General features: G+C 41.8%; 1 protein-coding gene across 1 annotated transcript; it reads right to left on the bottom strand.

Moving 5' to 3' along the window:
• Positions 1–853: 853 nt before the first annotated feature.
• Positions 854–13,976, bottom strand: LOC142842518 (nephrocan-like). Its single transcript, XM_075959248.1, has 3 exons — positions 13,788–13,976; positions 4,542–5,443; positions 854–1,301 (listed from the first exon to the last, which is right to left on the bottom strand). Exons 1-3 carry the CDS (start codon positions 13,974–13,976, stop codon positions 854–856), a joined length of 1,539 nt encoding a protein of 512 aa, XP_075815363.1.
• Positions 13,977–14,312: the final 336 nt, after the last annotated feature.

Below are 14,312 nucleotides of genomic sequence, written 5' to 3'. Positions count from 1 at the left end.
AAGAGCCTTGGAGAAGCTAAGGATGTCTCTGATGCATGCTTCTGTGTCAGTCCCTCAAGTAGTTTGATCCCTAGCTCCCATACTCAAACCCACCCCACCATGCCACCATTGAAATGATAGAACTTAGGAGTAGAGACTAGTTAGAGAAATTCGGGTGACTGGGGGTTAGTTGAAAGCCATGTCCTGTTGGTTGGCTCCCTTCTCAAGTCTCTTTCCTTCCTGGCTGCCGTAAGGTGAACGAGGCCTCTGCTACACGCTCCTACCACACAACCATGCACCGATGTCTCAGAGACCACCAACCAAAATAACCCTCTCCTGCAGCTTGTCTGTCTGTCTCCTAGGAGCCTTTCCCACAGCCTGCTGTCTGTCTGTCTCCTCGGTATTTCACACTCCTGAGAGGAAGGGAATACGCTGTTCTCACCAGACTCCCCAGCTGCTCCGTTTACTCTGTGAATTACTGAGAATTGTTCTAGTAACTTAGTCATTCTGATGTCGTTGCTTATCCTGGCAGTTTGTAGTGTAGGCCATTAACAGCAGCTTCATATAAAAACGTCAACAATTATTTGGTAAAACAAAATACTCTACTTACGGAACGTTGATTAACTTTATTTTATTTTTTTATAATTTTATTTGACATTATCTACCTAGGTTGCAGACTAAAGCACAAAATTGTTTCAAAGTAGGAAACACATCAATTGTTTCTTTCCCCCCACATTTTAACTAATCTTAACCCTTATTTCACCTTCACAAATACAAAAACCACTTACAAAGGAGGCTTACATATCTAAAGGATAGCGTCTTTCTGAGACTGAACATTAAAAATCATTTTCTAAACTGAAAACAAAGCTCATCACTAATCTATTTCATAATCATCGTCGTCATCATCCAGGCTGAGTCTGACGCTGGAAGAGTCTTCCAGTTTTGATTTCTTCTTGATTTCTTTGCTTCTCTCATTCTGGGGTAAGTGGTGCTCGCATTGTCTCACGATCTTCTTGGAAGACATCCAGCTCTCCCCTTGTCGCTCTGCTGGGGCCGCACACTGCCCTCCTTTCACGTCCGTGCCCTTGGCCTTCAGGACTTCCCTGGCACGGAGGAGACTGCAGGTGCAGTTCCAGGGGTTTCCGTCCAGGTACAGGTGCCTGAGCCGGGGCAGCCCCTCCAGGGCCTTGAGGTCTAAGGCGGAGATCTTGTTGTTCCTCAGGTTCAGAACCTGAAGCAGTTTGAGGTCCCTGAGCTCCCTCTCAGCCATGTCCTGGATGGCATTGCCCTTGAGGTCCAGCCTGGCCAGAGTCTTAGGGAGCCTGCAAAGTTAAGAAACAGGAGGTGAAAGGAGGCTCTTTCCATCAACCATCATTCAAAATCTCCAAGGCAATGGACAGCAGCTGCTCCTCTATACAGTTCCACCTCTTCTCAAGGCAGGAAACGGAGCTGCATGTTATGACATATGAAATTACAAAATGATTCGATTTTAAACTTTAAAGCATTCCTCTCCCAAAGATATACTAAAAACTGTTGAGGAAATCATCAGTTGGTTTCTTTTCAGAAACAATGTAATGAAATGTAACAAGTTTAAATAATGTCATAACTCCAGCCAGGAAATAATAGGAAAAATTCATAAAGATTTATTTGCAAATGTTTGTAGCATATTGAATTATAATAGCAAAAACCAACAAAGGCCTAATGTCCAATATTTTAGAAGTTATAAAATAATGAGCTAATGTGTGATTATACAATATTATCATAAAATTTAAATTACTAATTCTATTTAAAAAACTTCTATGACTCAAAATCTAGATGTAATTAAAAACTGATCAATCAATAAACCTAAAACATTTTGTATTGCAAAAGCCTTGTACAAAGTTAGAGGAGAAAAGAAGAGGAAGCCTCTGTAGCTATGTCACAGACAAATAACTCCTAACACAGGAGGCATCTGAATGCTGAGACAAGACCATCTGAAAACAACATGGAAGGCGGACAAGAAAGAGTACGAAGAAGCTCACTGCTCAAATTGTTAAAGTCCCTTTGGGAGAAGGGGGAATCACTTTTTGATGTTTTGTACTGGCTACAGATATCACACTATGCAATAAAAGTTCCTTTCCAGCTCAGGAAAAAAAATCTGTACATATTAAAGATAATTCTTCCTAGCCAGGCAGTGGTGGCACACACCTTTAATCCCAGGACTGGGAAGGCAGAGACAGGCAGATCTCTGTGAGTTCAAGACCAGCCTGGTCTACAGATAGAGTTCCAGGACAGGCTCCAGAGCTACACAGAGAAACCCTGTCTCAAAGAACCAAATAAATAAATAAATAACAAATAAATAAACAAATGAAGATAGCTCTTCCTTTCCTTTTTTTAAAATTATTTATTTATTTATTATGTATACAATATTCTGTCTGTGTGCCTGAAGACCATATGAGGGTGTCGGACGTCTTTACAGATGGTTGTGAGCCACCATGTGGTTGCTGGGAATTGAACTCAGGACCTTTGGAAGAGCAGGCAATGCTCTTAACCGCTGAGCCATCTCTCCAGCCCCAGCTCTTCCTTTCCTGATAGTCTTTGTAAATAATAATGAATTAGGTAAAGTGGGCACCATGGGAGTGTATGGAAGCCAGAAGCTTATATTAATTATAAGAAACTTGATAAAGATAGTGGGCAGGACAAGAAGTCCTTTTTTTTTGATGAAGTGTTGAAAAGATTTTAAATTTTTTAAATAGATACAATAAATGGCATGCTATGTCTTAAACGTAAATTGGGGGGAAGCAAGGATGGCTTAGCTAGTGAAGGCTCCTGCTGCCAAGACTGACAGCTTGAATTCAGTCCCCAGGACTCATATGATGGAAGAAGAAATCCAACACTGGCATGTTGTTCTCTGCCTCTACACATGAGCCTTGACATGTGCAAACACATGCACACAGATGTAAATTTATGACTAGATTATTAGTAGTTAAGGGAATGGGTGAGTTGTTTAGGGGATGGTTGAGTAGTTTAAAGGGATAGCTGAATAGTTAAGGGAATGACTGAGTAGTTAAGGGGATAACTCAGTAGTTAAGAAGATGGTTGAGTAATTAAGAGAATGGCTGAGTAGTTAAGGGGTTGTGTGAGTAGTTATGGGAATGACTGAGTAGTTAAGGGGATGGCTGAGTAGTTAAGGGGATGGCTGAGTAGTTAAGGGGATAATTGAGTAGTTAAAGGGGATGGTTAAGTAGTTAAGGGGATGGCTGAGTTGTTAAGGGGGTGGCTAAGTATTTAAGGGGATGGTTAAATGTTAAGGGAATGGTTGAGTAGTTAAGGGAATGGCTGAGTAGTTAAGGGGATGGTTGTGTGGTTAAGGGGATGGTTGAGTAGTTAGGGAAATAGCTGAAGTGAAGTGTGTATGGAGGGAAGAACATTTGGAAAGGGAATCTGTGAAATGTGAGTGGCAAGAAGAGAGGAAGAAGAAGAAGAAGAAGAAGAAGAAGAAGAAGAAGAAGAAGAAGAAGAAGAAGAAGAAGAAGAAGAAGAAGAAGAAGAAGAAGAAGAAGAAGAAGAAGAAGGACTTAAAGAGAGGGGAAAAGGAGGACGGGGAGGAAGAGAGGAAAGTAGAGGAGGGGCCAGAAGCAGAGAAGACAAAGAAAGCTTACAGAAGGTAAGACTAAGGCTGATGGACTTACCCACTCATACAGACACAGACAGATATGCAGAGCCTGCTTCAGCCTTTGAGTCATAGCACCCTGAAGAATATGAGGCTTTCTCATATTCTTCCTATAACAAGGAATTAGATTATAGATTTATATTTTTCCCACATAAGTACTACCTTGATGTTTTTCAAACTAAAAGTATCTTGATGGAGGAGGGTTATCTGTCTGTGTTACTTTCATTGGTTAATAAAGAAACTGCCTTGGCCCTGATAGGACAGAAAATTAAGTAGAGGAGTAGACAGAACAGAATGCTGGGAGAAAGAAGCCGGGTCAGGCAGTCGCCATGATTCTCCCACCCTACACAGCTGCAGGTTAAGATCTTCCCTGGTAAGCCACCTCGTGGGCTACACAGATTATTAGAAATGGGTTAGATCAATATGTAAGAGCTAGCCAATAAGAGGCTGGAACTAATGGGCCCGGCAGTGTTTAAAAAAATACAGTTTCCGTGTAATTATTTCAGGTATAAAGCTAGCCGTGCAGACGGCCGGGTGCCAGAAATGTAGCCCGCTGCTCCTATTACAACAGTATCTTACCAAATATTCCCCATCCATGTTTCCTGGTGTCCTTGCTAGTGGTTACCCATGCCTAGTCAGCCAGTTACACATACCATATACTTAGAAATCAAGATATACTTTCTACAGTTTGTCTGTCACTCTCAATAGCACCTGTGTGTGTTGTTCCAGGAGCAAACATTAATTTCCTATGAATTCGGTTTGCACACTGGGGATTCTCAACCACTGTTGGAAATTTCTGACTGTAACCCCTAGTTTTCTTTTCTAGCTGATGACTCTGCTTGGCAGCTGGTGTGTGCCAGTGCCGGCAGAATGCTTCTGGAACTTACAGCAAATGACAGTATTCACTCACCTCAGAGGTATGGACAATAGCAGATTCTGCTCCAGGGCCAGGTTGGACAGCTGTGAACACCTCTGAAGGGCTCCCGCCTCAAACAAGCTAACGACATTGTTGTCGAGAAACAGATGTTTCAGGTCTCGGAGGTCCTGGAATTCTGGCGCCGTCACTTTCTGGATGAAGTTACTGCTACAGTCAAGCTTCTGTAACCTTGCTGGCAGCCTGGGAGGCAACGTTTGAAGCCGGTTTTGGGAGACCTCAAGAGTAGTTAAATTGGTAAGCACCTGTGCCCCATCAATAGAAGACAGGAAGTTCTCTGACAGGTAGAGATGGGACAGGTTCTCCAAGTGTCTCACATCTCGGAACCTAATGACTTTGAGCTGGTTTCTCTCCATCTTTAACGACAGCAAGGATCTGGGTAGGTTTATAGGAATTTTCGTCAGAAAGTTACCACTGAAACTGAGGAACTGCAAATTCTGCAAAGAAGCGACGACGTTCCCTGGTATAAGATGGAGTTTGTTGTTCTCCACGCTCATGTACTTGAGATGTGGAAGGTTCAGTGGTCCAGCTATAGAGTTTATATTGTTTCCATCCACCACCAGACTTTGCAAACTGATGAGCGAGGGGAACATGCTGGGAGACAGGGAAGAGATCAAGTTGTTTTTAAGCTCAAGGACTTTTAATTTCTTCAGTCCTTCGAAATCTGATCTATGTAGAGCACATATGGAATTATCGTTTAATTTTAACACTTCGAGGTTGGCTGGGAGAGCACTGGGGACTCTTCTCAATTTATTTTTCCAAAGTTCCAGGGTCCTTAAAGTACTCAGAGTTTTGAAGGTGTCATTTTCGACAGACTCTGTTCCACTGGCTAGCAGAATAAAATCTTCCAGAGCCAACAGTCCCGTGAAGTTAGCTGGCTGCAAAATAGCAACAGCAGCAGCAGCAGTGATAGTGATGACGATGAGAGAGAAAAGGGAGTGGACAAGAAAATAAAGAAATAAATTAAGATTCTGCCAAAAAAAAAAGGTACACATTTTCATTGCAAGACTAGTGATATTTCAGAATTCCCTTTTGAGTTTTTCTTTAAATTATCTCTTAGAATACTAATATAAAATCAAGTCTAGATAAATTTTTAATTTTATACACATTTATAATGTAATCAGATCATTACCCTCCCTAACCCCCCTCCACAATTCTTCCAGAATTCCCATCCACATCTGCCTCCCAACTTAGGTCTTGAGAAACCTGACTAATACAGCTCCCGTTAGTGTAAGACATTAAAAGCACTCTTTTACACACTATTGGCAGATATATGCTATTAGTCAACTCTTGCTACATTTTTTTTTCTGATCCAGGAAATTCTTTTCTAGGCAGCAGTACTTAAAAATTGCACAAAGCTTCATGCCCTAGAGTGTTCTTTTGTTGCATTACAATAGCCAGAAGTTCAACAATCTACAAATGGCTCAGCAGACTGTAAAAACTTTCTTATCCTAAAAACCACGATTACAAGAGGAAAAACATGAGAAGCCAAACAAAGCTCAAATATCACAGATTCCTCTGTCACTGGGCTATTACTCAAAATGCTTTCAGTTATGCTTAATTTGGAAAATAAGCCTGTTTTCTATCCCCACTTTATACTCCACCAATGGAAAAGTTTCACGAAGAGACAAAGGCATCCCTGCGTCCTCACAGCACCCACCGGCATTGAGGTATACATTACTGCTGGTGTTCGGTACCTTCTCCGTGATCCATCAGCTACATTAATTAGCTCTCTTCCTCACAGCAAGTGTTTCTTTGCACTTGCTCGGTATTGACGACTGCCATGCACTTTCTTAAATATTCCCTACGGATTCTCAACAGCATTTCAAGTTTGCGATTGCCAATATTAGTATCGAGATGAGAAAACCAGGAAGTAGTGAGACATTCGACAAGATCTATGGACTCCAAAGCCACACCATTTTTACTGTGTTTGGCCTATAATTATGACGTTTCAAATGGAACTCCAGATCCGGACACAAATCCACACAGTTTTAGGACAAATGGGTCTCCCATATCAATGGGGACTTTCAGTCCCCCTCTCCCAAAAGGAACCAGCCTGCTCCACTTGCACGCTGAATTCTGAAATGGCCTTTCCTAGGTGTTTATCTTTTATATAAAGTCAGAAATAGACATGGACCTTCACTTCCTGACCTGTTGGATCCCCAAAAGAAGAATTAGATGTTGCTAAAACTTCTGCCTCTCCTCAGGGACCGACCATAAACCCTGATAACACTGTACGAGTCATTTGCATGGATCCAAATGGGCGTTTGTTTGGGACTAGCCAAAAGCATGTTGTCCAAATTTCAATTTGCTTTCACTCCTACTTATGAAGTGCAGAGAGCAACCTGGATAATAAATACATGCTGCCACATCCTACCTGAACCTAGTAGCTAGATTTTTTTTTCAGCTGGTTGTGGTGGCACATGCCAGTAGGATTTGCTGAAGGAGGCAGAGGCAGGAGGATCACGAGTTCGAGGCCAGCCTGGGCTACATTTTTTTTCCTTTAACAAGCATGAAAAATATTTTCTTATTATTTTTATCAGAGTCAGCATGGATTAGTTTTGATGGCTATTAACTAAAATAGCCACCATTTTCTAAAAATTTACTGTTTTATTTTTGCAAAGTATGTCTATGGACTCTTCAAAGATGACAGCCAAGGCTTAAGAATTGAAATTGCTGGACTGTAAAGGCACACACCTGGACTGTGAAGGCACACACCTTTAGTCCCAGCATGAGGCAGGCAGATGTCTGTGAGTTGGAGACCAGCCTGGTCTACAGAATGAGTTCTAGAACAGTCAGAGTGGTTATACAGAGAAACTCTACCTCAAAAAAATAAAAAGAAAAAAGAAAGATTGAAATTGCCCACCCAACCATATGCTGACAGCAAGGGGAAAAGCTACCAGCATAGGTTTCTTCTTCAAGTGTATATTTTTAGGAACCTTATGGCTGTGACATACTGGAGTAGAGAAGGTAGAATTCTGGTGTTACTATGGTGAAGAAGTCATCCTTTGATTTTGAACATTCGGAATGGGTTTGCTGAGCTTACAATGGGAAAACAAATTTGCCAGACCGGATTTCCTCTTTCCATGACCTCAGCAAGGATGTGTGCACAAAAGTGGAGAGAGATGCATTTGCCCTACAGCTAACCTTAACATGGCTGGCAGCTTCTTTGGGTTTCTTAACAGGACAAAGCAAGCGATGTGCTATGGAGCAGGTTTGCCCCCACTGGCTTTCCCAGGAGAGACTTGTCTTCTGGTTTCAGTCTGGGGCCGGCTGTAGTCCAACGGTCAGGGTGTCACGCACACCCGCCTTGGGCTCTTTAGAGGTCCATTATATGACAAAACTGCCGGTCCCACAAGGAGATGGCTTCTGGCCTATATGAAGCAACCAGCAAGTAGATTCTTTTCTGATTATGAAAGGAACATTTGTTCCCTATAAATTATCTTAATGTTCCAGGGAAATGTGGAAAGATAATAAAAATAACCTGTAATCCCACTGTGAAGTTGCCCAGTTGGAAATTGATATAACTTCTCTTCCATACACACAATAATAATAATAATAATGTACATTAGAATAATTTTAATTGACTACCACAACTATATTCACATTTGACCTCTTCCTTAGAAGGAAATATAACACTTGGGCTTGTAGAAGTTTGAATGAAAATAGTGGAGTGATTTGTTCTGCTTTGCAGACGTGGACACAAGGAACTGAACTGAATCTGTACCTCTCAGTGAGAGAGCCCTGGCAGTGTTCACATGGTGCTTTGGTACCACATGCTTTCCATGTCTTTCTCTCAGCACAAGCAAGTACTTCACTATGGCTTGAAAGCAAACATGAGTTAGTGAACAGCAATACGAGAAGACGGAGAATACAAAGGGGTAAGGATGATTGCTTTCTCATACCACACTTAAAAGTGGACTGGACGTAGAGTGTGGACCTAAACGTGAGAGCTAAAACGATACACTCTCAGAGGAAACTACAGGCATAAACATCCCCAACCTTGGGTGAGGTGAAGCATCTCAGACATAAGGCTGGAAGCACAAGTGAAACCCAGACAGACACAAAAGAGAGACCAGACCAGTTCAAAGCAAACAACATCTGTGCATTGAAAGGATGCTGCCAAAAAGAAAAAAAGAATGAAAACAGCCCACAGACTGGGAGAAAAACTTTGCAAGTAGTATCTATAGTAAAAATCCTATACTTAGACTGTCTGAAGCATGCTTACAACTTGATAATTAAAATACAAGTAACCTAACTTTAAAAAGCATTGAATTTGCATTTATACTTCCCCCAAAACAATGTGCAAATTACCAACAAGCAAATGAAAATAGTTCACTGTTGTTAACCGCTGAGAAGCACAAATCAAAACTGCACAAAATACTGCTTGAAGCCATTATGGTGGCTACAAGCACAAAGAAAAAAGACAGCGATAGTCAGTGAGGATGTGGAGTGGCTAGGGGTGTCAAAATTGCTACAGGAATACAAAACCCTGGATCCACTGTGGAAGATAGTCCAAGAGTTATTCAAAATGCTGGTAGGATCCTTATTTCGTGAAAAAAAATTATTCCTATGTAGATACCAAAGAAAGGGACTGTCTAGGTCCATACAAAAATCTCTATACTGAAACACAAGTATTCATTACAGATGGTTGTTTCCCATTACGTGGTTGCTAGGATTTGAACTCAGGACCTTTGGAAGAGCAGGCAGTGCTCTTAACACCGAGCTATCTCTCCAGCCCCTGAAACATAAGTATTCATAACACTACGCCTCACAGTAGAAAAAATGAAGAAAGAATACAACGTCTGATGACTACTATGAAAAATGACCTATCATTCATATGATATATATATCAGATACTTACTATATATACTATATTGTATACATACTATATCATATATACAGTAAATCATATGGTGTGTGTGTGTGTGTGTGTGTATAGTAAAATCCAGACAGCCTTTAAAAGGAGGGAAATTCTGACATAAACTACAGTATGGATGTACCTTGAGGATATTTTGTTAAGTTAAAGAAGTCAATCACAGCAGACTCTAAGCAAGGGAGAAAGACTAAATTTAGTTTGAGGCATGTTATTTTGAGATCCTCATTCATACCTAAGTAAAGAATCCCAGTGACAGCTGAATAAATCTGAAATCTGGGAAAACTGAAAAATCGGGTAGAGGAAACATCACTGTTGAGATACACTGAGGTCATATAAGGGCATTGTTTAGTAATTACAACTTACTGAGAAACTTCAAAGGAGGTGAGGGGGAGGGAGGACTGCATAGAAAAATAAATAAGCAAAAAGATAAAATGCAGAGGCATAGATATATGGTTCCACAAAGGACACGAGACTGCAAATTTTCAGAAAATGGAAGTATGCAGCCGTGATTTAGAATTTTAATTACATGGAAAGGGAAGGAGTCAAACCGCAGTGAATTAAAGAAGAGGGGGCTTGAGAAATGACTCAGCACCTGCTGCCAAGTTCAAGGATCTGAGTTCAATCCTCGGGACCCACATAGTAGAAAGAGAGAATTCCCATAAGTTGCCTTCTGACTTCCACATGCATGGACACACACACACACACACACACACACACACACACACACACACACAAAATACTTTAAAAAATAGCTTTGCCAGGAGGTGGTGGCTCACACCTTTAATCCCAGCATCCAGAAGGCAGAGGCAGGCAGTTCTCTGTGAGTTCAAGGCCAGCTTGGTCTACAGAGCGAGTTCCAGAATAGCCAACGCTACACAGAGAAACCCTGTCTTGGGGTGGTTGGGGGTGGGAGAAGAAGAAAGAAGGGGTGAAGTGAGGAAGTTGAAACAGGCACAGAGTCTGGAAAATCAAAGGAGGTGGTAGGGAGAAGAGGAACAAAATGATGAGGTCTTCACTGTTGTAATAAGAGGGGCAAGTGTGTGGTTTAGAACCAAGTGCTAGGGAGGAAATGGCTACTGCTGATGTGCAGGTGGAGAACACCAGAGCAGGTCTGGAGAGAGCTGAGAAGGACACAGTGTTAGCACACACTGAGCAGGAATGATGGGAGTTTTGTCATGCTCTGTCAGCAGAATGGACTGCCAGCCCTCTGTTGAGAGTGAGGCAGCAGCATTGACTGGGACACCCAAAGCTGTACTGGGACTGTAGAAGATTGTGAGGGAGTGAAGGGCAAACCTGGACAAAAGAAAGAAAGGAAGGAAGAAGGGGAAAATGGGGTGCTAAAGAGATTGCTCAGAGGTGAAGAGCACTGGCTGCTCTTTCACAGAAAGTGGGTTTAATTCCTAGTACCCATATGGCAGCTCACAACTGTCTGCAGTTTCAGGGGATCCGACACCCTGACACAGACATACACGCAGGCAAAACACCAATGCACATAATAAATCCAATTAAATTTTAAAAAAGAAGATGAAAAAGGATGAACAAAACACAGATGAGGTTGGAGACCTTGTATTCACGGTGGTCCCAAGCCATCTGATGTGTGACCATCTTCAGCAACACCTACTTGTCTAGGTATAGGAGCAACAAAAGAGAATCAACAGGTGATAGATTGGCACATTCAGTAACAGAATTTGATGAGTCATCAACTGACAACAAAGTGGCAGAATCATTACCAGACTCTGCAGAACTAAAGAGCTAACTTCTTTTAGGTTGAGTCCTTGCTGGAAGAGTGTTTAGATAATTAAATGTGGGTTGCAGAGAGAAGCAGTAGAGAAAGGAGGAAGATAGGAAATAAACTGAGTATCTGGGAGAACGTGGGTAAATTCAGGGATCTGAGTCTCCATAAGGTAAGAGAGGCAACTAAAAGGAGAAGTCAGGGGCTGGAGAGATGGCTCAGCAGTTAAGAGCATTGCCTGCTCTTCCAAAGGTCCTGAGTTCAATTCCTGGCAACCACATGGTGGCTCACAACCATCTGTAATGAGGTCTGGTGCCCTCTTCTGGCCTGCAGGCACACACACTGACAGACTATTGTATACATAATAAATAAATACATACATACATACATACATACATATTTTTTTAAAAAAGGAGAAGTCAGGATTTTCGGGATGGAGATGGTCATGGTGGTAAAGGGAAGGATGAAGTATAAGACGCGATTTTCAGAGAACCAAATGATAGAACGAAGATGGCTGAGGTGAGGTGGAATTGAGGAAATGGTCTCATTTTGAGACCATGGAGGCATGAGACCGGGACACTAGACTAGGCATCACATAGAGACTAAACACTCCCTAAGGATGCAGGACTTAGGATGCATGGGAAACCAATGAACTTGCTGGGAGAGACATGTAGTGTAAAGTGGGCAAAAGGAAAAGGAAGACTATAATGGTTCAAAAGCATGAACCTCAGAGAAGCAGGGATTTTTACAGGCCAATCTAATAAGTAAAATTCCTCTTATCCTAAGGGCAGAAGCAGAATTTTTAGTCTTTTATCCTGATTCTCAAGCAGGACATTCACAATTCCAAACACAGTTAAATTGCACAAACAAATAATAATCCCATTAAAGTGCTGTTTATATTAGTGTTTATAATAAAGTCATATGCTGGGCAATGGTGGCGCACGCCTTTAATTCCAGCACTCGGGAGGCAGAGGCAGGCTGATCTCTGTGAGTTCGAGACCAGCCTGGTCTACAGAGCTAGTTCCAGGACAGGCTCCAAAGCCACAGAGAAACACTGTCTCGAAAAAACAATAATAATAATAATAATAATAAAGTCATACAAAATTTATGTTACTAATAATATGAGGGTTTACTCAAAGTTGGTTTTATTTCCATATGGGCACCTAATTCTCTTAAGTCCAAACTAAATAAATAGAATATACCTTGTATTCCTTGTAGAATAGACATTGTATTCACGGTGTACAAGCGAAATGTGGTCACTTGGAGCTCTTTGTTTTCCCCTCAAAACAAACTGTCTTTCATCAATCTTTCTGATATGACCTGCTCTTCCAAGAGACAACTAATTCCTGGACAAACCCCTGTTCAACAAGCCTCAACAGGTGACAGATTGGCTCATTCGGCCATAGAATTTGATGAGTCATCAACTGACAACAGAGTGGCAGGATCATTACCAGCCTCTGCAGGCAGCTGAGGTCGCAGAACAAATATTTAAGTGTCTCGCATTTACCCAGCTGTCTTGTCTAAATGCTAAGACCCAGCAGGCAAGGTCAGATTTGCTCTCTGGTATTAGGTACAATTAGAGTAGAAGAGAAAGCAAACAGATGCAGATAGCTGTGCTTGTTGAGCCTGGATAGTAATTCCATGCCGTTTATATTAAACTAAGACACTCCGGGGAAAAATTCTCAACCAAAATCAAAGTGTATAGGTGTCTCTATTTTGGAGGAGAGATTGCTTCACCTAAGGTCTCTCAGAGAGAGGTTAGCTCTCTAGTTCTCAGAGAACTATTTCCTTATAGTGCGGCTTGGAGTGCTGAGCCAGTAGCAGGGAATACTGAAGGAAAAATCAGAGAGCCATAGACTTTTCTATCCAGAAGATGACTTATGTAATGCAGCCTTCTCACTTCATCAAGAATAAAAATTGAGGCACGGAGATTTGCTAATAGCTTGTCTAAGATGGTCATGTATCTAGAGAGAGCCCTTGTCATGCCTTCTGAAACATCAAAGATCAAACATTAATTTCTTTTAACTTACAAAAGTCAGACAAATCTGTAATAACATTTCCAGAGTCTTCTGGATATAGAAGCAAACAAATTACCATGTAGTCCACATCATGAGAACCGCAAGTAGCCTGTCAAAATTAAAACCACACATCTCCACCTTGGTTCTCAGAAACACCAGGAGCCCCCCGACTGCATGTGAATTTGTAGGATTGAGTCTGGTCTGCCAGTTCATTTCGATAGTTTTGTGATACTCTGTTCTGCTATCTGTCGGATAAAATGAAACGTTTTCCTTTGAAAGGACTTGTACTCCAGGTTGAGCAATGTGCCCTTTAAGAAAGAAAGAGCCCGTTCTTCATCTGTACTTTGTCAAACCTCAGTTTAAACTTGTTGGATAAAAAATTGAAATAAAATTCCGACTTTCAGGGCAGGGTGTTTGTGACAAGCTCCCTAAAAAGAAATATCCAGAGGCATAAAGCATCTCACCACTGCCCAGGAAGCAGGTCGTACAAGAGCCTGATTTGAATGATTCAAGATAAAAATCCCCACAACTCAACCGACACCCTGCCCCAAGAATAAAACTGTAGCAACGTCAGAGGAGACTGACAGGGTTACCTGGAGGTGCTGGATTCTGCTGTGGCTAATGTAGAGTCTCTTGGTGGTGGAAGGAATGCCTGAAGGTACTTCCATGAGCCTGTAGCATTGGACGAACTGCATAGGATCGCAGCTGCATCGTCCTGGGCAGTAGGCGCTGAGGCCACTGCTAAGAGAGAGCCAAAGAAGGAAAGCACACAACAGGAGCATCTTCCAACACAGAAGTTTGCGGGTAGCAAGCAACTGTTTAGGTGACACCGTACTCTTTATACCATGGACTCTGATAACAGGATCTTATGAATGTGTACTCTTGTCAGCGTGAGAGGACAGAGGGGGAAAACTCCATTTGCTCCATTTGCCTGGGTTAGCAATCATTACAAAGAGGAAGGGCGTAAACATTGATAAGCTGCCTTAATATCGCTAGGTGAACAAAACCCCGTGTTATTTATGGCTTGCTAGTCTAATCTGCAAACACTTCTATTATCTGAAGTTTCCTCGTCTTGTTAAATGTGACACTAAAGAATTAGTGGGAAAAGACAAAGAGCT

Source organism: Microtus pennsylvanicus, chromosome 1, assembly GCF_037038515.1.
Source record: "Microtus pennsylvanicus isolate mMicPen1 chromosome 1, mMicPen1.hap1, whole genome shotgun sequence".
In the NCBI taxonomy this organism is placed as follows: domain Eukaryota; kingdom Metazoa; phylum Chordata; class Mammalia; order Rodentia; family Cricetidae; genus Microtus; species Microtus pennsylvanicus.
Note: the sequence above shows the minus strand (reverse complement) of the source record. Positions and strands in the feature narration are given on the sequence as shown.

Excerpts from the sequence above, each read along its gene's own strand:
- LOC142842518 (XM_075959248.1), bottom strand. The coding sequence starts at position 13,976 with ATGCTCCTGTTGTGTGCTTTCCTTCTTTGGCTCTCTCTTAGCAGTGGC. Across the intron at positions 5,444-13,787 it reads GCAGAATCCAGCACCTCCAG|CCAGCTAACTTCACGGGACT; the intron begins GTAACCCTGTCA and ends GCTATTTTGCAG. Across the intron at positions 1,302-4,541 it reads CTATTGTCCATACCTCTGAG|GCTCCCTAAGACTCTGGCCA; the intron begins GTGAGTGAATAC and ends TTAACTTTGCAG.